The sequence below is a fragment of the Propithecus coquereli genome, unplaced genomic scaffold (assembly GCF_000956105.1).
Source record: "Propithecus coquereli isolate 6110/MARCELLA unplaced genomic scaffold, Pcoq_1.0 Scaffold304, whole genome shotgun sequence".
Classification (NCBI taxonomy): Eukaryota; Metazoa; Chordata; class Mammalia; order Primates; family Indriidae; genus Propithecus; species Propithecus coquereli.
Window position 1 is genome coordinate 1,193,327 of NW_012148664.1, and position 27,625 is coordinate 1,220,951.

Below are 27,625 nucleotides of genomic sequence, written 5' to 3' on the forward strand. Positions count from 1 at the left end.
GTACAGTGGGGTGATCATAGCTCACTGCAACCTCCAACTCTTGGGCTCAAGCGATCCTCCTGCCTCAGCCTCCCCAGTAGCTGGGACTATAGGCGCACACCATCACGCAGGGCTTGTTTTTAAGCGTTTGAAGGGTCTACAGTAGCTTTTACTCTGGGTTCTACAGTCTAGGGTTAGTTTATCCACTACTAAGGCATGACACTTCTGGATCTCTTACTGCATGTGTTCAACAAATTCTCTCCACTCTAGTTGCTGGGAACTCAAATGGTTCCCAGTTTTGTTGTGAGCTCTGGTAATTGTTTGGCTTACTCCTCCCCAATAATTTTTCTTTCCTGGCCTTGTGGAGTTTCACTTTTTTTTTTTTTCAGTTAAAGATTCAAAGGCACTGCTAAGCAAATTTCTGAAGCTCTTTTTCCGTGTAATTCCCTCCTCTTCAGAACTCTGCCCAACACATGTCAACCAACTTGGCTTCCAATTCCCTAAACTCCAATCAATCCCAGTCTTCTCAGTCAGTGAGCCCCTGGGTCTCCGCGTTTCCCTTCCCTGCACCAAACACTGGAAATTACCTCTAGGCAGAAAGCCAGGGTGACAGAGGCGCATTTTGTTTGTTTCTCTTCTCCCAGGAGAAACAGTCCAGAGCTGCCTGTTGTCCAGTATCTGAAGAGAGTTTCGTATATTTGGGTCAGTTTTCTAATCGCTTGTAGCGGGACACTGAGTCCGGACCCATTTTCTCTTCTTTTCCTGAAGCGGAAGTCTTACAAACTCCTTATGGAAAATGTAAATTGTTTTATGCATGTTGTCTGTTACGGTTGAAAACCGTCTTTCTCTATGACACCCTCTTTTTTTTCCTGCTGAAGAAATGCTGATGGGATCATTTATCGCGGCGGAACCCTCCAGTGACTAGGCTAGCTCCGCGCGTCACTTCAACCCCCGCCCCTCGGCGCAGGGCGAGCTCCGCCCCCCTTTCTCCCGCGCGCGCCTCCCTCGGCGTCTTCCTCCCGCCCCTTGGGCGGCAGCGCTCGCGTTCTGCGCGCGCCGGCCCACTGCGCCTGCGCGGCGTGCGGACGCCGCTCGCTCCCGGAAGTGGGAGGTGTCCGCGGGAGTTTGTGTGGCCGCCGCCGCGGGAACCGGAGCCCGGTAATTTTTCAACCGAGAAAGACGAGGCTTTCGGGCTTGGCAGAGTGAGAGTGAGCGAGAGTCCGGCTCCAGCAGCAATCTTCTGGCGTGACAGTTGGCATGGAGGCTCCACAGAGTAAAGAGGGTGGCGGCGAGGCCGTGGCTCCCGCGCAGCAGGAGTCGCCGCGGCCGGAGTGTGCGGAGGAGCAGCAGCTGCCCAGTCTCGAGGTGAGGAGGCGGCCCGCGTCCCGGCGTCGGCGCCCAAGGCACTCCTTCTTCTGAGGTGTTCCTTAGAAACTGCAGCCTGCGCGCCCTCAGACCCCAGCCCGGTCGCCTTCCCCGTCTCCAGCTCCGAGAGCCTTTACTTAGGGAGGTTGTCATTGAGCCCCCTCAGGGTCGGATCACCCTCTGGGTGAGTGAGAGTAAACAGTCACGACGAGAAGTTCTGGGAACTCTGGTTTTGTAGGTTCTCACGGGGAATTCTGCCCTAAACATTCTGCTGGCTGTTGGTTTTTGGTATTCCATCTAGTCCTCATCGGTCATTGTTAAGTTTACATTTTAAAAAATCACACCAGATGCCTTAGGTATGTCATTTCCTAAGATTTGTTCTTAAATTTACAAAAAAGCGCTCGCCAGCTTTTCTTCTTCCTCTCTCTGTACCTATTGGAGCTTCGTCTTTGATTTTTGCCCGTTTACTGCTATCTGAAGTAGATAAAGTATATGATTTTCTTGATTTTGGTATCTCCGTGGTGGATCCTAGTTACGGTGGCAAAATTGTAAATCAGTCTTTAAAAACTCATTTATTCATCTTATTTAACAAACATAATTATTGATTTAGCGCTGCTGATTGTAAATAATCGAATACTGAAGTTGGTCATTTTCTAGTAATAGTAAACAAATGTTGAGCACCTCATAAAGTATTTGCAAGAGGCTTCCTTGCTCTTGCTCCTTCTGTCTACGGTCAATTTCTACGTAGCAGCTAAATGATCTTTTAATAATATGAATTTGGTTTGCCCCCCTCCTTAGTATCTTGGATTTGCTGCCCTGCAGGATCTAATTGCATCTTGCAGTTTTGTCTTTTGCTTTCAGTACCCCTCACTGCCTTGTGTTCCTTTACAGTGAAAGAAAGGTTTTTCTTTTTAAAGGTCTTTGTATGTTTCTTTTGCTCTGCATGGCCTTCCTCTGGACCTTAGCCTAGTTATCTCTTCTCCTCCTTACTTTCAAAGAGGCCTTCCGCTTTCCATCTCTATTTAAAAAAAAAAAAAAAAATCACTCTTCCACCCAACCTTCTTCAATCCGAGGTCAGTAACATGTAATAATTTTCAAGTTTGTTTTTAGTCAGAGAAATGTGTTTGAATATACTTCATTGTATTTGAAAGCTCTGAAACTTTTATAGCTACTTAAGGCCTGAGTCTCTGTTCCAAATTGGTTTTAGTCACTCTCATATTTGTTAAAAACTTAACTGTTGGATGCTCTTAACGATCATACAATTTATTTTCCAGTCACAGTTAAGCAAAGTTTTCTGTTGAATTCAGTTAGTAAATTTCCATTATCCCTAATGTCAGTCGTTTTTGTAAATTAATAGAAAGTGTTGCATTTTTATATTTTTATGTATTGCAAATTGCACCAGAACTCTTTTGGAAGAATTTCAGTGAAGATAAATTCTGTCTCTATGGTTTTTTCAGTGTGCAGATGCAGAGGTTTTTCTTTTCTTTTTTAAATGGGTAATGCATAGTTTTTTGGCAACAAAATAATGGAAACATTTCCAAAACATCTGTTTTCAAAATGTTCTCCACACAAAGTTTCTTTTGATAAGCAGTTACTTTCTAGCTTATTGTTAAAACATGTTTTCAGATTGTTTTCATTTAAAAAAAAAAAAGTCTGCATTAGCCTGTAGTCCCAGCTACTCAGGAGGCTGAGCCAGGATTGCGTGGGCCAAGGAGTTTGAGGTTGCAGTGAGCTATGACATTGCTACTGCACTTTAGCCTGGGCAACATAGTGAGACCCTGTCTCCAAAAAAATTCTAAGGATCAAATTACAATCCCCTTCCCAATAAGAAAAGGATAGCAATTTTGGAATACCAGTTGTAGGGGCCAAGGAAAAACTTCCCCTTCACTCTCTGAAGGTTTGCTGAAAAATCAACTCACAAAAGGCAGGTTAATTGGATAAAAGGCATACAGAATTTATTAATCTGTACACGGGGAGAACAGCAGAGTGATTATCCACTCCCCAGTGGGGTTCAGAAGCCTTATATACTATCTTTGGAAAACTGGTTATGGGAGAGGGGAGAAGAGGAGTTCTGCTGAGTGGCAGTAAAGGTTACTAGGGAGAATGAATGGATCTGGGAACAGAGATTAACTTGTAAATAGTTCTCACTGGAGTTTCAATGAGCCTGAGCTGGTTGTGAAAGGGTCTGTTCAGGTGTGATTACATTCTCTTTTACTGAGAGAGGAAGGAAAAACAGTTGTTCTTTTTGATGGGCCATGACTTTAGGCAGATAAAGTGACTTCTGAGAATTATGTCCTGGCTATTGGAGAGTTACTGGTGGGGGCAGGGGGAGGAGGTGAGTCAGAGACCTTAAGGCTTCTTCATTTCAGCAAGTCAAACACCGTATTTTGGGGGATTGGTTTCTGAGCCCCAACACTGTCTTTTTGTAAGAAAAATATATAACTCATCTTTAAGTTCAACAACACTTTAAAGTACTTTGCCACGAGATAGCAAACTTCTGTTTGGTATAATAGAGGTTCATGGATGTTTCCCATAATGTAAAATATTCTTTTATTTGAGATAATATAAGCTGTACATCAACTTAATTGGACACATGAAAATTACACAATGTCAGTTCTGTGAAGGTAAATATTCCTCTCCATATTGTGGAATCCATCACCACTTTTCTCATTATATGTCCAGTACTGTTTGTGACACTTGACAGATGGACATAGAGAAAGTTTCTTTTAAACATTTGTTAACAGGAAGCCTCAATGTGGCTATTGTTCACTTTATGGACAGTTCACACATTGGAATTGTTGAGCCCTTCCTTAAAGGAGATGGAGTTCTTGAGTCCTCTGGCACCATACCTAGCATTATATTAATATTTCCAGTAATTGTGCTGCATTAAATTGAGAGCTTAGCGTGAGAAATAGTCCCTGAACTATCAGGATCAGTTCTAAGTAAGGGACTACAGCCTGTCCATGGTTATCCTACCTTAATCGGTAAGTAAAGTTTATCTGGGAACAATGTGGTAAATTATGACTAAGTTAGCAAGCTTTAGTAGGGATTAATAGTAAGCACCGAACTATTTTTGAAAATTCTGGAACATAGCTAATATTTGTAACATTGCATATGGAAAATAATTAACTTATAAGTGAGTCTTTGGAACTTAATAGTATTAGTAATTTGGGACTACTTGTGGAGAGAAGAAACATGAATTGAATCATGTTTTTTCTTAACAGATTTCGATTTAAGAAAAAAGATCTATAATATAGTAGCACTATAGTTCTCCTGAATAAACGGCATAACTATAACTTTTGAAAATTGTGAGTTTTGAAACTGAATAGATTTACTTCTGCTTTGGGTACTAGGAAGTTTTGAACTAGACTTGCAGTCCATTTTGTTTTTGTGTTGGACAATTTTTGTTAACTTTGTGAAATGAAGTCAGGTTAAAAAATTGTCAGGAAGTCACTGACTTATATATACATGCATGATGTTGTGAGAGTTCATTTAAAAATTGATTCACTTGTAAATATTAGAACATTGTTTGTGAAAGGTCTGTTCTGTAGCCTGTGATGGTTAATAAGCAAAGTTGCCATTTATAAATAGCTATTGTGGGTATGATATTAGGAGCCTGATATACATAATCTTATTTAATCCTTGTAATAATTCTGCCCAAATATTATTTACCATTACCAAATACCATTTGAGACAACCATACTTTATAGATAAGGAACCTGAAGATCAGAGGCTAATAATTACCCTAGGTCATGCTGCTAGTAAATCAGCTGGCTCTGCACTAAGGTGGCTCCCACTCCCAGCACCATCTCTTTTTACTTAGCTTCCTTCCTGTGAGTAACCTCATGACTCAGCACAGAGCAGAGTAAATTGTATTGGAAACACATCTTCCTCCTTCCAATCCTATCCTCCCTCCGGGATCTACAGTGAGCACTTTTCATCAACATGTAGCATGAAGAGGCTTCAGGAGTTTGAATATTAAATCTGTTTGTACTAATTATAAACTTTATCCTTTCTTTTTTTGTAGAAAAAGCAACGATGTAGCTTTGATGGCCAAGAAACAAAAGGATCTAAGTTCATTACCTCCAGTGCAAGTGATTTCAGTGACCCAGTTTACAAAGAGATTGCTATTACGAATGGTTGTATTAATAGGATGAGTAAGGAAGAGCTCAGAGCTAAACTTTCAGAATTCAAGCTCGAAACCAGGTAATTAAAAATAACTTTAAAATTATAAAAGAAGTACATGCTAATTTTACAAAATCTCGAAAACACTGAAAAATTAAAAATTATCTGTAATCCTGCCATAATGAGATAGCCATTGTTAACAGTTCAAATAACTATAATTGATATTCTTATATGTAAATCTTTGTATGCAACTGATTATTTCTGGTCAGTCTTAGATGACAGGACTGTTGAGTCAAACTCTATAAATATTTTAATGATCTACCAGCAATGTATAGGAGTACCTATCTCATTATAACAAGTGTGTTACTAATTTCTTTAGTTGCTCATTTAGTTGATGGATTAAGAAGATTGAATTTTTTTCTTTTGGCCATTTGCATTATTTTTATAAAGAAGATTTTTTTGAAACCAGGTACAGTAATTTAAAAACATCATTCACTTACTAGGAAATTTTTTTTTGTCTTAGTTTCTAAAATTAATGCAGAACAATAATATGCATTATGTTTAACTGTATATTGAATGAGAAAACAATGCAGCTTAGTCAACTGCATGTGTATTTTTAATGAGATATACACATACTTAAGTAATTTTTTGCAAAACAAGTCACTTTATTTTGACTTAGGGCATGGAGCAGGAATAACTTTTGGAGTCCAGAAAAATATATAGATTTTTGATAAACAATAGGACTGCCAGGCACCAAGAAAAAAATTAACTATATGTAATAGATGAAAACTATTGTTTCAGGATATCCCTGAATCCTTATTCTCTTATAAATAGTATTCTTCCTCTTTACTGTGAAATAGAGCTTCACTGCTTTTCGAAAGAGCACAAATATATTTTTTCCTTTCTACATTGTCTATATCATAATTTGTGAAGAAAATTTTGACCCCATTTTCCCCTGACTTTCTATTATAAAGGTATAACCCATAGCATGCAGAAGATTTTCTGAGCAAAATTTTTGTCCTTCCCAGGTGTGAAGATCAATTGCTTACTCCTGGCTTGCATGGGAGCTAGAGATCTATATGTATGTTTGTACATTTACTCAACAAGCCTGTATTGAATTCTAAGCACTACACTAGGCATTGAAGTTATAAAGGTAAATACAGATATGTTCCCCACTTTGGAAATCTCAGTCTTGGGAAAACACACAAACAGATAACCACAATACAGAGTGGCCATTGCTATATTGGAGACCAGGCCAACTACAGTATGAGAATACAGAGGAGAGTATGTATCAGGAATTCAGGAAGGTGACATTTGAATTGTGCCAAACAGAAAAGGAAGGGAGGATATTTCAGGCAATTCTGGTTTGTATGTTTTCTGCTACATGATCCTGCCATTTCTTCTTCAGCTATTGTACAACCAAAGTTATAGAACGTAACAGTATACCACATAATCAAGCCATGACGTAAAGTATGTTTTATCTGTAGTGTACAGTGTACCCCAGGAGCATTTGACAATGATATTGAAATGATAGGTTGTAGCCAGGTGGTAAAGGAACTCTATGCTGAAGTCTAAGTTTTACCTTGTAAGCAGAAGGGAGCCACTGAAGATAGGTAAACAGGAGATTGGCATTACTGCTCAGATCTCAAGTAAGGTAAAGAATGAATTGAAGGGTTGTGATAGTGGAGACATTTGCTGTAGTCCAAGAAGCTAATGGGAGCCATGGCAGAATTAAGGAGAACCAGATTTCTGAATAATTTTTTGAGTTGAAATTGGAAAAAATGGTGAGTATTTGGAGGAGCAAGGGAGATGTTCAAGAAGACAGGTTTCTATCCAGAACTAGTTATGTTTGTGCTGCCATTGGGTTTGCAGGCAATGCTTTAGTAAATATAGTTTCTCAAAAAAGAAAGAAGGAAAAGAAATTAAGACAAAGTAATCCAGAGCTGTCACATGACACAGAGGTCACTCAGTACCTTAATATGAAAGGGCTTAAGGGTCCCCCCCCCACCCAGGGTTTGGTAATTTGGAAAATCTCAAATAAGCACATTAAGACATTTTGTCTCATAACAGCTAACTGGTTGATTACCAATGTTTTCATGGGTAGGATTCCTTTTTGGTTCTTAACTGGTAGTTTAGAAAGTAAAAGAAAAGATTTAAAAAAATTTTTTAATAGTCACTTATTAATGATAGGACCAAAATGCCTTCCTTGGAATTACACATTAGTTACACTTTGGATCCTCTTTCTTTTACTAGCATTTTGTACTTGTGGCCAATATAGGATTCAACCAAGTAACACAGAAGGAAGCCTGAACACTGGTTGTAACTCTGATTTTTTGAAGAAATATTATACATACTGTTTGAAGAATGGGATCACTGTTACCAACCACTGTTACCTATGTAGAAGGACCCCTCCGTCCTCCCCCCTACTCCATTTGTGGAATGTGTATTTTAAAGCTGTGTGTAATATTGAAATTCCTTAAATCCTATTCTACTCATGATAAACTAAGAAACCTAATTCCTATTAAGAACCTACTGAGTATGATTATGTTCCTGTAGACACAATTGACTCTAGAGTAGTTTCTAAAATTAATTTTTTTAGTTAACTAGCTAACAGACATTCAACTTTATATGCTAGGCCATAATGCTTTCATATTTGTATGGATTTTTTGAGTTGTTTAACCTACAAAAGCCAAAGAAAAAGGAAAGCGGTAACATATTCAATTTACCTGAATTTTCTATCCTGAAATTTATATTTTAGCCAGTAGAATAATTCAATGTTAATTTTATTGAAATATTTCATTGAAGTATTTGTATCATGTATGTCATCTGAGTATATAAGGCAATATGGCTGTGTTGGTGATACATGCTGACAAGGTTTATGGTTTGAAATACCAGTATATATGGGAGAAAATGCTGTTATGTACTACTAAAATGTGAAGTTACTTGTGAAGGAAAATGTTGATGTTGTATTATTTTATTTTAATTAGTTCTTTGCTTAACTTAGCTTTGAGTTTTGCTTTCCTTACATTTATTTTAGCTAGCATTTGCTGAATTATGCTGTGATTGTCAGTGTTCAACCCAGTGCCAGCAGGTAAGAGTTCTGATTCTTGACTATAAAATTTACATAAAAGTAAATTTTATTCTTCTTTTACTTAGAGGAGTAAAGGATGTACTAAAGAAGAGACTGAAAAACTATTACAAGAAGCAGAAGCTGATGTTGAAAGAGAGCAATTGTGCTGACAGTTATGACTACATTTGTATTATTGACTTTGAAGCCACTTGTGAAGAGGGTAACCCACCTGACTTCATACATGAAATAATTGAATTTCCTGTTGTTTTATTGAATACGCATACCTTAGAAATAGTAAGTGGATTGTTACATTTTAATTTTATTTTTAGCAGCAGCTATTCTGTTCAGTAATAAGATGGAGGGTCTCATTTGCTGATTTAGCTGGACTTAGAATTCTGAAGTTGGCCCTTTTCTCTTGCTGTGAACTTTTTATCAGCTTGATTAACAGAAAAGCTATAATAAAGCAATTTCAGAGACTGTTTCTCTTATTTCCCAGGAGCTGAAATTATGGCATTTTTTTTCTGTTTGCTTAGAACGTCTGGATGGACATCAGGCTCTCCTGGGGAGTAAAAAAGAAAAAAAGTACTGAGCCTGGCCCTAGTCCCAGAGATTCTGTTGTTCTGTGCTAGAGCCCCTGACATCAGCACTTTTTTTAAAGCTTCTCCGTTGGTTTTAATATGCAGTCAGGATTGAGAACCACTGCAGTAGCCTAATACGGACTCTGATCTCTAAGAGTGATAATTTACAGAAATCATTTTTCAACCTAGAACTGGCTGTCTTTCTGGTGGAAAGTTTGTGGGGGAAACGACTCCTATAACTTTGGTTTCTAAGCCATGTAGTATGTATACTTAAGATACATGTTGTCAGTGCATTATTCAGGAAATTATAGCAGGAATTCCATGAAATAAAACCATTTGCCTTATAATATAAAATCTGAGCGAGGATATATCATAACATACCATCTACCCAAAAGTCATTTCTGTGATATCCCCAGTTGCCACTAACCCACTAAGAGTAAGTATAGAAAGGCTTTTGCATTGAAATGCATAGATTTTTCTTAGTACTATTCAAAGAGGCTTTTAGTTATATTCTTAATCAACCTATCTCTATAATTTCCTCATCCAAAGCAGATTAAAGATCAATAAATTAAAAGGAAAAATGGCAGCTATGAAGGCAAATAATCTTGTCTAACTCACTAGATTTTACTTCCTCTCTTACTCAAGGACGTTGCTCTAGCAATTCTCCTCCTTCATTTATATTACTACATTATGATTTATTGCTTACTACCATTAATATATTGTTTCTATCACATACAAACATGTTATTTTTCTCACCATAAAAAACCTTCACTTGGCTAGGCGTGGTAGCTCATGCCTGTAATCCTAGCACTCTGGGAGGCCAAGGCGGGAGGATTACTCGAGGTCAGGAATTTGAGACCAGCCTGAGCAAAAGCGAGACCCCATCTCTACTAAAAATAGGAAGAAATTAGCTGGACAACTAAAAATATATAGAAAAAATTAGCCAGGCATGGTGGTGCATGCTTGTAGTCCCAGCTACTCGGGAGGCTGAGGCAGGAGGATCGCTTAAGCCCAGGAATTTGAGGTTGCTGTGAGCTAAGCTGACGCCACGGCACTCCAGCCTGGGAAACAGAGCGAGACTCTGTCTCAAAAAAAAAAAGCAACAAAAAAAAACTCTTAGTATCTTGAAATAGAAGCTGCATTGATAGGCTTTATAGTTTTAAATTATTGTAAATAATCAACATTTTATTCCTCGGGAAAGTGTTTATTTAAATTTGGGATTCAAGGCTTGCTTTCAGACACTTGGTTTATCTTAAAATGTTTAAAACTATAAAACATGATTTTTTTAATTTAAAAATTAGAATGCCTTGTGGGTAGGGAATTATCCTTAAAAACTTTAGAAGGGTCTGTGCCATGAGCACCTATAAAATTACAAACTGGTATGACTCAAGTTGTTGTGTATCATGTATCTTGGGTCATATAAAGTACTTTAACTTGCTTTTCTTTCCTTGTAGGAAGATATGTTTCAGCAGTATGTAAGACCAGAGATTAACACACAACTTTCTGATTTCTGCATGAATCTTACTGGAATTACTCAGGTTATAATTTATGTTTTTTTTCCCCTAGAGTTTGAAAGAATTTTGAAATTAGGGATTTATTTTATAGTTTAAAAAATATTGTTATGGGCAATTTAAATTAATGTAATACTTTCCTTGCTTGATAAAGATCTTTCATATTATAATATTAAAAAATATAAAAGCATATTTTACACCTGGTAACGTTTTTCTCAGCCTTTTGAGGAGTTGTAATGATGAATCTAAAGATTTCATTTGTAAAATGAAGCATTAGCAAAATAAGTGTTACCATACCAAACTTGGAGATAAGTTTTAGAATGTATCTATTTACATACTGACTTTATATATAGCTTGTTTTTTTTAAGTCTCTGATTTTTGGTTGTATTCTAATGTGGTAGGCCCTTTGTTCATATATTTGGTTCCTTTATTCATTCACTGCACACACATTCGAGTGCCTACTGTAATATGTATGCCAAGGTACTAGGGATGCAAAGACTGTCCAGTCAGTCTCTGTCCTCAGCTCACTTACAATCTGAAAGTCAGGAGGACAGATGGACTGTACCAGTGGTCACAGTACGGGTGGGAAGGCTGACAGGCGAGCATTTTATCAGGGTATTGTGAGCATCCGGAAAAGGGCCTCCATATGGACAGAGGGAATGGAGGGTTGTCCTGGGAAAAGCTTCCTCAAGTTGGTGAACTTGGTTTGAGTCATGATAGGTAAGTAGGCAAGGAAGAAACAGGAGTGAAACAGCAGAACTACAAGTAGTTCAGGATGGTTCAGATGTGTATGGGCTAGTAAGAAAATGGTTGAGAGAGGCAGAGGCAAGCCAGACTATGAAAGGTCTTGTGGGTCTTTATTCTGAAAGCCTTGGAGAGTGATCGGAGGACTTTAAGTATGAAGACACTGTGATGGATGAGATTTACATTTCAGGAAGGTCAGTCTAGCAGCAGTGTGCAGTATGCTGTGTGGTATGGTGGGGGTGGGAGACTTGAGATTGGAAAACCACTTAGGGGGCTGTGGCTTTCAGCTTAGAAGAAATTTCCCTTTTCTCCACTCTTGTGAATCAGTAAACCACAAAGTGAGGCCTGTAAAAAGACAACTGCTGGGGATGATCTTAAATCTTAATTTTGGGAGGATTATATACTTTAATTGAAAGCAGTCCCTAATACTTGGCTATAAATAATTTTTAATTGTCTTAAAAAAATGAAACTAGGTGGATCTAAGCCAAGGAAATCATGAAGAGTTTAAAACATCAGAAATAAGCCTTTCTCATACTCTTTTCCTGCAGTTTGTGTCTGGTTATTTTGTAGGATTACATGGAGCTACAACCCTGATTTTTATATATTTTACTTTTATATCCTCAGGATCAGGTAGACAGAGCTGATACCTTCCCTCAGGTACTAAAAAAAGTAATTGATTGGATGAAATTGAAGGAATTAGGAACAAAGTATAAATATTGCATATTAACAGATGGGTAAGTATTTAGGAAAATTATCTTATTTACATACCTTTTAAGATTAAAGATGTCCATATTCATTTAGCTTTTAGAATAACCACAACATATTACTTATTAAAGGTCCTAGAGTCACTGCACAGGGAACAGTATTTTTCCTTTCACTTTTTCTTTTTTTGTTTTTTCCTTTTCTTTTCTGTCCTGTCCTGTCCTGTCCTGTCAAGTGAAGCAGTGGGAGTGGAGAAGGAACAAAGGAATCTATAACTGGTTGTTATCAATTAGTTGTAAACACCACTGCACTCGGACCAACCCTTTCACATTTTCTATTCCTGCATAAAATTTGAATCCTAGGGATGAAAGAGAGGAAGGAAAGCAATGCTAACAGACTAATCCAGGACTAGAGGACTAGAGAAAGATAATTATGAATGTGTAAAACTAAAATGACTTGCCTAAAACCCTGTTTTTATCATGACACTTCTTTGCTCAAAAGCATCCAAACACTTCAGCTTGGCATTGCGGGCTCTCTCATCTCATCCCCCTACCTGTTTAACCTACCTTCTTGCCATTATTCCTCTTTACTCTAGTCAGCCTGGCCCATGAGTTCACATACTTTATCTCTTCTTTGTGTACTTATTCCTGCTTCCCTCTCTACTGAGAGAGTCCCTTCCTTGACTACTTTCTTACCATTATCCTAAGCCTACCTTGTGTTTTACCCTGACACTCCAACTCACATTGATCTTTTTTTCCTTGAAGTCTTACAGCCTATATACCATTTATGTTGACATCCGAACATATTCTGATGTAATCTTTATATACATAACCCTTATTTTTGCAAGGAAATTAAAAATCCTTTCAGAGTAAGGACTTTTGCTACCTATTCTTCCATAGTACTTACTTGCAGTGCTGACCTCAAAATGTATGCTCAAAAAGCATTTCTTAAATGAAAAGCTGAATGGGAAGACCAGAAAAATTAAAATAAGGATTACAGACATTATGGCAGGGCAACTGCTGTACCATAATGCCTTAAGGTTGAGGAAGAAAGTCCCAAACAACTTCTGTTTCAAACTGTGGACAGATTGTACCCTATAGCTGAGATGTTGCCAGCATGGAGGGTTTAGAGAGATCCTCACATATGATAGAAAAATACTGATGGCCCTCTTTACAAATCTATTTTTGATTTTAAATATGAATGAGCAATGTTCCTGCTAAAGTATACTGGTGTTTCTGTCACTGTATGGTATATACAATTCTGTAAAAAACCTCACTTTCTGGGACAGATGATTCAAAACTTGTGCCATTTTATAACCAGAGCACTAACAAAAACAATAATTGATACCTTCAGAAATAATTTGAACAGCCCAGGCAAACAGCTCAGGGAAGGTGGAGGTTGCCTCAGAGGATATTAAAAATGCACAGAAGCAATAGAATCCTGGCACTCGTTTTTAACACATTGACTGCTACACTAGGAAAAAAACCATTTTTTTCCCGGGGCCACAGTGTTTTATTAAAACAAAATGGTGCTTTCTGATTTGTTATTTTTTATTTTCTGTGTGTGAGTTATATGCAACACAATTCCCATTTTTAGAATTAAATTGTCAATATTCATTGTAACAATAAACATCAACAAGTAAGATTTTCACGAACCAACTGCAGGGTTTTGCTTCACAAGGCCCTGGGCTCAAAACTAGCCTGGGTTAAATATAACTCACATGGCAGTAAATGTGTTAATTTGCTTGTAATAGTGGAAAGCATTATAAGAAAATATAGGAAAGTATTACATTCTGTTGCCAGTATAGCAGCTGAGTTGAGGGCTTTTTTATTTCCTGCTGAAGGTTATAATTTCTACTGCTATTATTCAAACTCCCCTTGCTAAAAAAAAACCGTATATGAACCAACACAATTTCCACATTACGCAGTCAATATTGTCCTTAGCTACAATAAATAGATTGGCTGTAGCAGAGTAGATTATATTTTAACCACTTGATACCAGGTACTTTTGTCTCTTTCAAGTGTTTTTTTAATCTACATAGAGTCATTCCCAATCAAGTTTTTTTTGGTTGTTTTTTATTTCAAAGCATACCCTCAAAGAACTTACTAATATGATAAATCTGGCATTAAGAGTAAGCTAGCAGAGTTATTTTAGAATTATGAAAAGTACTCAGCAAGATAGAAGTCTGCTCAGGTAATCAGAACCTTTATAAAAACAATCAAGATGAGCCTAATAAGAATTAGGTTGTGAAAACCATTTACTATATTTGGACCTTTTTTTTTTTTTTTGCTTTTTAAAGCTTATTTTTGAATTAGTAATTAGTATTTTGTAGGAAGTGAGGTTCATGTTCTCAGCTTGATGTTATATGTGAATATGAGAACAAGTTGACATGTGTAAATAAAAAAATAGAATGACTTAAAATACTTATTTGTAAGAATAGTATAGCATTTATTTTATCCATTTTTTCCCTGTTTTTGAATTCTAGTTCGTGGGATATGAGTAAGTTTTTGAGCATTCAGTGCCAACTCAGCAGGCTCAAATATCCTTCTTTTGCTAAAAAGTGGATCAATATTCGAAAGTCATATGGAAACTTTTACAAGGTAAACTTTCTGTATTTAGTGATTATACTGTTGTTAATGATAAATTTATTATATTTTGCATGTATATTAAGTTGTGATTTTCTAGGTGTTTTTCACAGAAAAAGGCCGTGTATTATTTAATTTTTAAATTTCAAATTAGATGTTCAAGTTAGAAAGATAAGCCTTTTTTCCTCATTCAGCCTGTTACATTTATGTAAGTAGTTTAACTGTATATACATGACAGAGGCTTGAAACTAGGGGTGTTCAGTATGGGTATTTTGTGGAACAATGCTCCCCACTAGTTTTATTTTACTTTTATCAAAGTTAATCATGTGTGTAGTATACATTTTTTAAAAAGATACTACAAGGCTTGTAACCAGTGGCAATCTTTTGCCATAGCCCTCACCAGAACTGGTTCCTCTTCTCCTGAGGCAAACACTTTGAACTTTTTTAAAGCTTTTTTTCCAAATGTTTACCATATATTTCTAAATTGTATGTTTATGCTATGTCTTCAATTTTTAGTTTGAGACTTCTATTGAATTCGTGCAGTGAAAGATGAAGATTTTGCTCTCTTAAGCCACCACTGCTGTGTGTCCTCTTCCCTGCATCTTGCTAATATGGTTATATTACTTTTACAGTCAAATGATTATTCAGTGTTTATAGCCCTATGACTATGGAAAATATTCACAACTTTTCCCCAGATGTAATAATTTACTGCTTTAGTTGTTTACTTATCCCATTACTCTCCATGCAAACTGTAAGACTTCTCAAGACTGAAAACACTCAGGTAATCTGCCAGATTTTCTTTTTTTTCCTTTGGAGACTACCTTCCTGGAGCCTTTAATTCTGTTCTGATCTGAACTGTTTGTTCTTCAGGCTTCTATAATCATCTTAGGGGATTTCCCTTCTCTATCATGTGTTAGACCTTGTGTCTTCTTTCTCCCTTTACAATTTCATTTTGGAGAGGCATTTTCTAAAGTAGTTTCATGAGAAAAGGTGCTTTTCCTTAAAAACTTTTTCTGTTGTTTTTTTAACACTTAAAACTGAGAAATACGCATGCAGAACAGTAGGGTTTAATAGATTGTTTTAAAGTGAATACCTTTGTGACTTCCACCCACTTAACTCCCTTCCTCCCAAAGCGAACTGTAATTAATCATTTTCTTTTTTCTTACAGATTTAATATTTATATGTATGTCCTTATACATGTAGTTTGTGTTTTTGAGCATGATAGAATTAGCATAACATTGGCTGTATTATTTATTTTGCTTTTTTTCCCAAACGTTATGCTTGAGATCTATCCACGTTGCGTGTGTCACTGCAGTTCATTCACTTTATTGCTAGATAGAACTCCACTGTGTGAACATACCAATTTGTTTATCTGTTCTACTTTGGCTGGGCAGTTTGTTTGGGCTTTTATCAACAGTGCTGTTCTAGACATTCTTGTACATATTTCCTGGTGCCTTTTTGCACTAATTTCTCTAGGGTATAAACCTAGGAGTCGAATTGCTGGATCATAGGATCTGTGCATTATTGATATTACTAGATAATGCAAAGATAGTTTTCCAAAGGGGTTATACCAATTTGTGCTCTAATCAGCAGTGTGTGAGTTTATAGTTGCTCCAAGTCTTTGCCAGCATCTGATGTTACAAGACATTTTAAATGTTTGTAAATCTGGTGGATGTGCGATGTCATCTTATTGAGGTTCTAACTTGCATTTGCCTGATTATGCATAAGGTTGAATTCTTTTCTGTATGTTTATTAACTATCTGGATTTCTGGTTCTGTGAAGTCCCTGTTTAAACTTCTGCCCATTTTTTTAAATTGTGCAGTCTGTCCTTTTGTTATTGGTTTGTAGATCTTCATTTTGGATACTAGTCCTTTGATTATATTTGATAAATTTTTTTGTGGATTTTCTTTTCACTTATTTTGTGATTTTTTTTTAATAAAAAACCTTTTGTTATGGAAAATTTCAAACATACAGGAATAGACAGGTATAACGAACGCTCATGACCCAGTTTCAACAGTTATAAGTTCATGGCCAACCTTATTTCCTCTGTATCCCCACCCACTTTCTTTTTCCTTATTGTTTTGAGGCAGAAATCATTTTATCTGATCTGTAAATACTTCATTATGTATCTCCAAAAGGTAAGGGTTTTTTCCTAAAAAAACACAACCACCAAACCATTATCACATCCAGAAAAATTAACAGTAATTCCTTACTGTTGTCAAATAGTCATGAATATTTTGTTTCCTTTTACCTTTTGTGTGTTGAACCAGGATCAGAATAAGGTTCACAGGTTTGCCTTTGGTTGATGTGTTTCAAATTTTTAAATCTTTAAGTTCTCTTTCCATCCCCCTTTTTTCCTTCCTAACAATTTATTTTATTTCTTTAAGAAACTGAGCCATTTGTCCTGTAGTGTTTCTCCTAGTTTGGATTTTGCTAATTGTATCCCGCAACATGTTTTGAACATGCCCCTGTCCTCTGTATTGCCTGTAAGTTTATACTCAAGTTGAGGGGCTTGATCCCCTTTAGGTTCTTTTTTTTTGCTATAACTCCCAGGTGATAATACATTCTTATATTAAAGCAGTCTTTCTCAAACCTATGACTTAGGGGAATAATTTATTTATTTTAAAATTTATCATTAATTACTTTTCAGGTCTGCATAAAAATATCTGCAGCTCACAGTACATTAGTATAGTCAAAAAGTTGTAGATATAATAAGGCAATAAAATTCCCAGTGCTCTTTTGAGTAGACGGTGACTTTTTTTGTGGATCTGTTTATTTTGGCCCATTTGTTAACCTACTCTTTTTTGTGTGTGGTTTTCCCCTCTTCATAATAGATAACTGTAATGTCAATTACTAGTGTAAGTAGAAGAAACTTGTATTTTCCTTTTTAAAAAATTTTCTTTTTTGTTTTGTTTGCCTTATCCAAATACATCTAAAAAATCTTTATCACAAATCTCTACTATATATGATGCTAATAAGATATAGTCTATGGTATGTGGTATGTGCAAGAATGTTTTTTTAAAACTAAAAATGACTTTATCTTACCTTTCTTGGGGGGAGAAGGTAGAGATGGATAATTAAACTTGAGATTAATCTCTTTCTTCCCTTTTTATAAATTTATCAGGCAAATGTCATAGATTTCTGTGAAATAACTGGCTTAAACTAAAATGGGATTTGAGTTTTGTAAAAGAAGGGTAAAACAATATGAAAAAAATATAGCCTCTAAGATAATTTTATATGTGCTTGAGGGGAAAAACCCAAACTGTTCTTTCTGTGTGGCATATCAGGCTCAAGTGTGGGCTTAGCATTTAACAAAATTATAAAATGTGTGTTTGTTTCTCTTATAGGCATATATATTCATTTAAATGCTGTTTTTGAAGTAAAAGTAAAGAATGAAATATACCTCTTTACTGTGCAATCTGTGTTTGTTTTTGTTATTTTGGTTTTTTATTTTTTCCTGTATAAACACTCAATTCTGGGTTAAATTTAATGTAAGCTCATGTGGATTCTATTTTCCATGGAAATTAGATAATTTCTGTCCTTGCTCTTTATGCTTGTTAAACAAGAAAAAGTTTGCTTACACATGGAGAAAGTTGAAAACTGCAGTGAAATGTTAGCGCTTTCCAGTGAATGAATGACAGGAGATTTTTTGTGTGTAGAAATCCACAATTTTCGGGGAACAGAGCATTAATTCTCATCTCTGGTGTACAATCAAATTGTACCTACAAAGTTCTTTTCTTAAATTCTAATTCTGAGACTGAGCAGAAGATTCAGAGAAAGGGTCCTTCACCTGGTCATACTCTGGTGTTGAAAGGAAGGGAAAATATTTAATTTTCTTCTCTAGTTTTTCCAGATTGCTTTCAATAAGACTTGAGACTTTCTAATAGCTTTCCTCACTATCAAGACCAAGCAATATAGGAACATTTTAAAGTTTCCTGTTGCAACATGGTATCTCCAAAGACAGACTTAGTTTCCTTTGAAATCTGAGAATCTTTTCACTTGAAGTCAAGCATTTTTTTTCAGGATCTTATAAGGACTTGTTCAAATATAGGTTGAATATCCCCTATCTGAAATGCTTGGGACCAGAAGTGTTTTGGGTATCAGATTTTAGAATATTTGTGTATACATAATGGGATATCTTGGAGATGGGACCAAAGTCTAAACACAAAATTCATTTATGTTTCGTATGTACTTTGTACACATAGTCTGAAGGTAATTTTATATATTATTTTGTGCATGAAACAAAGTTTGTGTACATTGAGCTATCAGAAAGCAAAGGTCCATATGAAGTGGACAATCTGTGGTTATTTGACATCACCATTGTTCCTGACTCTGAATTTATGTGCTACCAGTAAGCAGGCGTTTTCTTACACTTACTTATGCATAAACTGTGTGTTGTGCACCTGTGTTTTGAATGTGACCCATCACATGAGGTCAGATGTGGGATTCTCCACTTGCCACTTGTGGCATTGTGTTAACGCTCAAAAAGTTTCCAAAGGAAATGCTCATTGGAGCATTTGGATTTTGGGTTTTTAGATTAGGAATGCTGAACTGGTATAATGCAAATATTCCAAAATCAAAAATATTTGAAATCTGAAACACTTCTGGTCCCAGGCATTTTGGATAAGGAATACTCATCCTGTACCATGTTTTTAAAAATCCATTCATCCTTTGATGGACACTTTTAGGTTGATTCTACCTTTTGGCTGTCATGAATAATGCTGTCATGATCATGGGTGTATAAATACAGTTCTTTGGTATGTACCCGGAGTTGGAATTGCTGTATCATATGGTAATTCCATGTTTAATTATTTTGAGGAATCTCCATATTGTTTTCCACAGTGGCTGTACCACTTTATGTTCCTACCAGCAACGTGCAAGCGCTCCAATTTCTCCACATTGCTGCCAATGCCTGTTATTTACTGTCTTGTCTTTTTTGTTTAATAGCCATTCTAATGGGTGTGAAGTGGTATCTCATTCTGGTTTTGATTTACATTTCCCTAGTGATTAGTGAGGTTGAGCATCTTTCCATGTGCTTATTGGCCATTTGTATATCATCTTTGGAGAAATGTCTATTCAAATTCTTTGCCCATTTTTTAATTTTTTTTTTATTGTTTTGAGTTGTAGGAGTTCCTTATTCTGGATATTAATCCCATATGAGATGTATGACTTGTAAATATTTTCTTCCATTCTGTGGGTTGCCATTTCACTCTATTGATAATGTACTTTGATGTACCAAAGTTTTTAATTTTTATGAAGTCCAATTTATTTTTTCTTTTGTTGCCTGTGTTTTGGTGGCAGGTCCAAGAAATCATTGTCAAATTCAGTGTCATGAAGTTTCTCCCCTATGTTTTCTTCTAAGAGTTTTGTAATTTTAGGTCTTATGTTTAGGTCTTTCATTCATTTTGAGTTAATTTGGGTATGTGGTGTAAGATAAGGGCCTGACTTCATTCTTATGAATATCCATGATTCATGCTTGTGGATATCCAGTTTTCCCAACACCATTTGTTGAAAAGATTGTCCTTTTCACATTGAGTGGTCTTGGCATCCTTGTCAGAAATCATTTGACTAAATAGGTAAATGTTTATTTCTGGGCTCTATTCTGTTCCATTAGTCTATATGTCTGTCTTTATACCAGAAACACACTGTTTTGATAACTGTAGCTTGGTACTAAGTTTGAAAGCAGAATGTGTGAGACCTCCTACTTTGTTGTTTTTCAAGGTTGTTTTGGCTATTTGCAGCCCCTTGAAATTCCATATGAATTTTAGATTGGAACTTTCTGCTTCCGTAAAAAACATTGCTGGGATTTTCCTATGCATTGTACTGAATCTGTGGATTGCTTTAGATAGTATTAATATCTTAATATTAAGTCGTCTAATCTATGAGCATGGGATGCCTTTCCATTTACTGGTGCCTTTTAAAATTTTTTTCATCAACATTTGTAGTTTTAGCATACAAAGTCTTTCACCTTGATGGTTAAGTTTATTCCTAAGTATTTTATTCTTTTTGATGCTATTATAAATGGAATTGTTTTCTTAATTTCCCTTTTGGATTATTCATTATTAGTGTATGTAAACACAATTGATTTTTGTGTGTGGATTTGTATCCTGCAACTTTGCTGCATTTATTTGTTCTAACAACTTTTTTTTTGGAATCTTTAGGATTTTCTATGTATAAGATTATGTCACCTGCAAACAGAGGTCATTTTACTTCTTCCTTTTTAGATGCCTTTTAGTTCTTTTTCTTGCCTAATTGTTTTGGCTAGAATTTCTAATAGTATATTGAATAGAGGTGGTAAATGTGGGTACCTTGTCTTGTTCCTGATCTTAGAAAAAAAGCTTTCAGTCTTTTACCCTTGCATATGATCTTAGCTATGGGTTTTTCATATATGGCCTTTATTATGTTGACATAATTTCCTTCTATTAGCTTGTTGGCTGTTTTTGTCATGAAATGGTGTTGAATTTTGTCAAATGCTTTTTCTACATCAGTTGAGATGGTTATGTGCTTTTTTTTTTTCTCCTTCACTTTGTCAATGTGGTATATTCGTTTTCATATGTCGAACCACCTTTGCATTCTAGGAATAAATCCTACTTGGTCATGGTGTTTAACTCTTTTAATATGCTGCTGAATTCAGTTTGTATTTTGTTGAATATTACTGCATCATGGTATTCATAAGATATTGATAAGAATTAAGATATTGATCTTAATTCTCTTTTCTTATAATGTCTTTGTTTGGCTTTGGTATCAAAGTGATACTGACCTTACAAACGATTTAGGACGTGTTCTCTCCTCTTCTGTTTTTTGGAGTAGTTTGAGAATGGTGCTAATTCTTTAAATGTTTGGTAGAATTCAGCAGTGAAGCCATCTGGTCCAAGGCTTTTCTTTGTCAGGAGGTTTTCGATTACTGATTCAGTCTTGGTAGGTTGTGTGTTTCCAAGAATTTGTCCCTACCACCTAAATTATCCGATGTGTTGGAAAAATTATTTTTAGAAGCACATTTTCTAAGTGATATTTAATGGAAGCCAGAGTACATTGCAGTATTACAGCTTAAGATAATTATTGATGTTTATCATGGTGCTGTCAGATCATTTGCTTTGTGATTGTACCCATTACCCTGTGAGTAAATAGTGCAGCTGTTAATCCCATTTTACAGATGAAGCTGCTGAGGTTCCAAGATGCATAGATGACATAGCTATACCAACTACAGAAAGTAAAATGTACCAAATCTTCATAGGGACACACAGAAAATACAACAGTGGTTCTCAAAAGTGAAGAAGCATATTGGAATTTGGGGAGTGTGTGAAATGTTTGTGTTTATCAAGGAGCAAGTTTGTAAATAGGTTGAAAACCACACATCGTCTTTCATTCTTGATCTTCATTATCTTTAGTCATCTAAAAAGGCTAAATATTCTTTGTATCTGTCTAAGGAATCAGTCAAGTAAAGTAATACTTTATAGAAAAATATGCAAAATAATTAGTTTGGTTTAAAAAGGTAGGTCTTTGACTTAGATGCCCAGAACAATACATTCCCTTTAATAAATGATTTGTTAAATTACAAAACTGTGAAGGTTTTAGATGTCTGAGGATTTTATCTATATTTTCAGCTAAAACTCTAAGGTCATTTTTTTGAAGCTATGAAAATTTGAATTATTTATTTGCCTCCTTTGCCTAACTTTAGCTGTCACTATTAATTTTCAGTTTATTTTTCAACTTAACTGTGGCTTATATTGCAGTTTAGAATACTAAAGAGTTATTTACTAAGTTGTTTATTTTTCAGGTTCCTAGAAGCCAAACCAAACTGACAATAATGCTTGAAAAATTAGGAATGGATTATGATGGGCGGCCTCACAGTGGTCTTGATGACTCTAAGAACATCGCCCGAATAGCAGTTCGAATGCTTCAAGATGGATGTGAACTCCGGGTCAATGAGAAAATGCATGCAGGACAGCTAATGAGTGTGTCCTCCTCTTTACCAGTAGAGGGCACTCCGCCTCCACAAATGCCACATTTTAGAAAGTAGCAGCATTTTTGTTTGGATCATTCTACTTGCAGTTGCTACAAAGAGGGAGCAGAATTGAATTAGTCCTGCAGTGCAAACTTTAAGCACCTTAAACATGTAAGATCTTATTACAGTAATTGATAGATATAGGTATATATGTATGTGAGCAGATTGTGTGGCAGGGCATATTGAATTCTTTGTCACCAGCACTTTTGATATGAGCAGTATGTGTTACACAGTAACAGTTCCTGCTTAGAACTGAATTTGATAATTTGAGGTGTCTAAGGCATGTTCCTTTTGATTTTAAAATGCAAAATCTTATTGGTTCTTCCCTTGAATTTCATATCTTATTGATGTTAAAATATAGAATATATTTCTATATTAACATCATTAAATCATTTCTTAAAAATGCAGAAAAGATAGGAAGGTAGGCCTTACCTAACCTTTGGATTTTAGAAGTATCATTGTCATTTTGATTTTTGAAGTCATATGCGAAGTTCGGCTACATGTGGTGAATTTCATAAGTACTTGGTATATGTATGTTTCTTTTAGACTCAGAAGACTTGTGATGGATTATAGGGTCTGGTTAAAAATTCAGTTACTGATGAGATTCATGAAAAGTCAGAAGGAAATACTATTTAAAGGAATATCCTAAGGGCTGTAGCTCAAACTTTATAAAATATAAATAAATCAGTGGGGATTTTTGGATTTGGTTGTTTGGTTCCCCTCCCTCATGTGACATGTATCTGCCTTAATTCTTAAATCTAAGAGACCATGCTTTGAAATAGACAAAATTAAGGGTCGCCACCTAATTCTACATTTGTATTCAGTATTATAAGTGAGGTTAATAAAGTCAAGTAATACTTTTTACCATGTCTTATGTTTTTGTTATTTAAAAACTCCATTGGCCACCAGTGTAGTTAGTCAATACTTGCTTGTCTGATTTTACATAGTAAGTGACCACTACTAAATGCTGAATAGTTATTTCTTAACTAATTCTAAAAACAAAAAATGTGCTTTTGGAGTTGATACCATGAAACTCTTAAGTAGAGGCTAATATGTATTTTCAGAATTGAATTTCCCTCTGTAGCTTTCATGGAACAATTTCATTAACATTGCTTCTTTTCTTTTACCTTTTAATAATAATTGTGATGTACTTTACTGATTTGTATATTATAATCAAATTAATTTCCTAAAGGTTTTCCATACCTGATTGGAGAAGAGTAAAAAAGAGTAAAAAAGTAGGCATTTTTCTTGGCATGAGAATTCTCTACACAGGGCTGTAGGTTTCTTACTTGAGACAATAAATTTCTGCCTTTGAGGAATAGTCATATAATCAGCAACAAAAAGAATAATGTGTAGCTAACAGAAGGCACAAAGTATGTGATATCCTTAGGTAAACTATGGGTTACAGTAAGACAAGGAAATCTAGTTGTTTTAGGCTTATTCGGTAAACTCTTGGGGTGAGAGAGATGTGTGCTCAGATGCTTGTGAATCCCAGGTAGCGCTATACAGTAAACTGTAGAGTATTACTGAAAGTTTTTAAGGATTTTCTACAAATCTTTACTGTTCAAGGGCAAAAGAGTAGAAAATAGCAAATCGCTATTGAGGTGTGGATGGCAGGATGTCTACTAGGCACACTTCTTAGGTGATTTTTTCATATAGCCACCCTACTGTGGTATTCAGATTCATGCTATAGCAAAACTGTAATTGCCTCTTACCTCCTTCCAGAGTTGCTCATGAATAGCTGAAACTGCAATTGGAAATCTGAGGATGGCAAGGAATTACTACATTGCCCTTCTCTTCTGTTTGCTTTGTAAAAGTCAATCTTCTAATTTCTTTGCTTATTTTTCTTTTTGCCCAAGTACTGACAAGCTCATGTATTTCTTTTTAAGACCTTCAACATTATAAGCTCTCAGTATCCTTTTGGCTCAACCAAATATTTTACTGTCTTAATTCATTTTTAATCAGTCTGTTGAGTCTCTGTATTCCTCTCCAATTTGATTTGGGATTTTGCTGAAATAAATCAGGCCTGTTCTGATGAGGTTACCTTAACTATCAGGAGTGCTGCTGCTTTCTGCTCTTTAATTTTCATTGTGTTCTATTGTCTTTAAAAGGTAAATAGCACACACAGTTCTTGCAAGGAAAATGCTTAAGAGATGTGTGCCATTTTAGTATCCCAATCAAGACAATATTAGTAGTATTTTATTCCTGTTAATTTTTATTTTTAGTAATATTAATATTATAGTGCTGTTAATAGTTTATTATTTACAAATAACCTTCTTAAGCATCGGCTGTGTTAATTTCCATTTCATGCTTCACTTGCTCTGACATACTGACATAGTGGGTTTCTGTTGAATTATTTCAAATCCAGTCTTTAGAACCAACTGAAGTATATACCAGAGCCCTGTTTTGTCCACCTTTTACTTCTGCTTTGTGTTCTTTTGGGTAAAATACTTAATATTTGCTCTGAAAAAATATTTTTCTGATGTATCTTTTTTTTTCTTAAGATAGACCTGTTTATCCTGCCTCCTAGGGACAAGTTTCTGCCTGAATTGAAATGAAAAACCACAGGAGTCACTAACAAAGGAGATGGTATCTCTGAAGACTAGTTTAAATGGTAATTTTTTGAAAGATGGAACCCGTTGACCTTTAGTACATCATCCGGAATATTACCCCCAAAATGATCATTCAAAACAGAATAATTTGAAAGGGAGGGAAGGAACTGTTAGTAAAATTCTTGGGGAGGGGAGAAATGTGAGTGCTTGAGATAATCACATTTGGCCTGGGCTGTAGGTGGAGGCACCAAAGAAATTGCCAGCCTCACTGATGAGCACACACGTGTGCTTTTTAAAAGTCTGAGGGGTTTGTTATAGTTCGAAGGACGGCTTTTTGTTTCTGTCTACTGTGGAGCAGTATAAGTTCCTTGAGCAGGGACTGTGACTTCTACATCTTTGATTCCAACAATGCGTAATAAGATGTTTTGCACATAGTTGAATTCAATATTAATAAATGAATTACAGCATTGAATCTCTTTTTTTTCTATTATACTTAGAAGTTTCCTCTTCTATACCACCATCCTGTATTTCAAATCTCCCTGCCCCTCCACAAAGCTTCCAAAGCCCATAAATTTGTTAATCTAGAGCAGGAGTCAGCAAACTGCCACCTATGGGCCAAATCTGGCCTGCTGCCTGTTTTTGTGTGGCATCCCAACTGAGTATGGTTTTTACATTTTTAAATGGTTGAAAAAAATCAAAAGAAGACTATTTTGTAATGCGAAACTTACGTGAAATTAAATCTCAATTTCTGTAAATAAAGTTTTATTGTAACACAGCTACCATTCTTATTTGTTTACATTTTATCTCTGACTGCTTCTGTGCTACAATGGCAGAGTTGAATAGTTGCAACAGAGTAGTACCATATGGCCAGCAAGGCTGAAAATATTATTGTCTGACCCTTTACAGAAAAAGTTTGTGTACCCCTGCCTCCCTGATCTAATGCAATATAAGTTCCATCGATAAATAAGAAATCAACTGTGAGAACCTAGAGTTGAATGTTAAGGTACAACAATAATTGCACCAAACATTTGTTGAGCACTGTTAAAGCACTTTACACCATTATTTAATAAGATTCCTATGAGGAAGGGAGGCATTATCATCTCCATTTTACAGGTTGAAAAATTGAGATGCAGTCGGGTTTACTTGCAAAAGTTCAAGTAGTGGGAGCTTGAAACTCTGGCAGTCTGACTTGAGCCACTTTACCCCTGTGCTATGCTGCCTGCCTTACAGACTTCAGTTCATGTGATAATCTGAGAACAGATAGGTTGTCCTACGTAGTATAAACATCTTCCTGCTATAGTTTGAACTGGACATTTTCAGTGTCTCGTTGTACTAAATGTTACATGTCAGGAAATAATTTGATGTTCATATGTAATAAGCTCTAAGGCTTTTGGGGGAAGGGGGGCAGTGGGGAAGGAAAGTGAATTTGTTTTAAAAATTTCCCAGTGTTCGTGAGGTGAGGAATGTTACTATCTTGAGTTTGTAATGACACAGAGGCCAAAGGTGGTAAAGTTTGGCTGAGAGGTAGAAGTCATTTTTTTTTTTTTCTGGATTCTGTATCAAGACTTGAGTAAGGGGCTGATGACTCTAGGCTTTATTTTTTTACTTTTTTGAGACATGGTCTTGCTCTGGTTCCTGGGCTGGAGTACAGCGACTTCATAGCTCACTGCAATCTCAAATTCCTGGGCTTGAGTGATGCTCTTGCCTCAGCCTGCTGAGTAGCTGGGACTATTGGCGCATGCCACCATGCCTGGCTAATTTTTCTTTTTCTTTTTTTTTCTTTTGTAGAGATAGAGGTCTCACTATGTTGCCCAGGCTGGTCTTGAACTCCTGGCTTCCAACCATCCTCCCACCTTAGCCTCTTAAAGTGCTGGGATTACAGGCGTGAGCCACCACATCCATCCCTCTGAGGCTGTAGACTAGATCTGCTTTTGTACTTCCAAATGAATGTTCTCAAGGTAAATTCCATTTTTTAGGGTGAATACTGATCAGTCATTGTTGAGTCATGTACAGACATACTTCATTTTATTGTGCTTTGCAGATTTTGTGATTTTTACAAATTGAAGGTTGGTGGCAATCTTGCATGGAGCAAGTCTGTCAGTGCCATTTTTCCAACAGGGTACGCTCATTTCATGTCTTTATGTCACATTTTGGTAATCTTCCCAATATTTCAAACTTTCTCATTTTTATATCTGTTACGGTAGTCTGTTATCGGTGATCTTTGATGTTATATTGTAATTGTTTTGAAGCACCAGAAACTGTACCCATATAAGATGGTGAATTTAATTGATAAATGTGTGTGTTCTGACTGTTCCACTGACTGGCTGTTCCCATCTTGAGCCTCCCTCTCCTTGGGCCTCCCTATTCCCTGGGACACAATATTGAAATTAGGCCAATTATTAATAATAA

At 36.0% G+C, this 27,625-nt stretch overlaps 1 protein-coding gene across 1 annotated transcript; it reads left to right on the forward strand.

The window, feature by feature from the left end:
- The first annotated feature begins 1,106 nt into the window (after nucleotides 1-1,106).
- On the forward strand, nucleotides 1,107-23,601 carry ERI1 (exoribonuclease 1). Its single transcript, XM_012649825.1, has 7 exons — nucleotides 1,107-1,344; nucleotides 5,372-5,550; nucleotides 8,626-8,833; nucleotides 10,572-10,655; nucleotides 11,997-12,106; nucleotides 14,560-14,674; nucleotides 22,437-23,601. Exons 1-7 carry the CDS (start codon nucleotides 1,237-1,239, stop codon nucleotides 22,677-22,679), a joined length of 1,047 nt encoding a protein of 348 aa, XP_012505279.1. The 5' UTR covers nucleotides 1,107-1,236; the 3' UTR covers nucleotides 22,680-23,601.
- Nucleotides 23,602-27,625: the final 4,024 nt, after the last annotated feature.

Excerpts from the sequence above, each read along its gene's own strand:
- ERI1 (XM_012649825.1), top strand. The coding sequence starts at position 1,237 with ATGGAGGCTCCACAGAGTAAAGAGGGTGGCGGCGAGGCCGTGGCTCCC. Across the intron at positions 12,107-14,559 it reads TATTGCATATTAACAGATGG|TTCGTGGGATATGAGTAAGT; the intron begins GTAAGTATTTAG and ends TTTGAATTCTAG. Across the intron at positions 14,675-22,436 it reads CATATGGAAACTTTTACAAG|GTTCCTAGAAGCCAAACCAA; the intron begins GTAAACTTTCTG and ends TTTATTTTTCAG.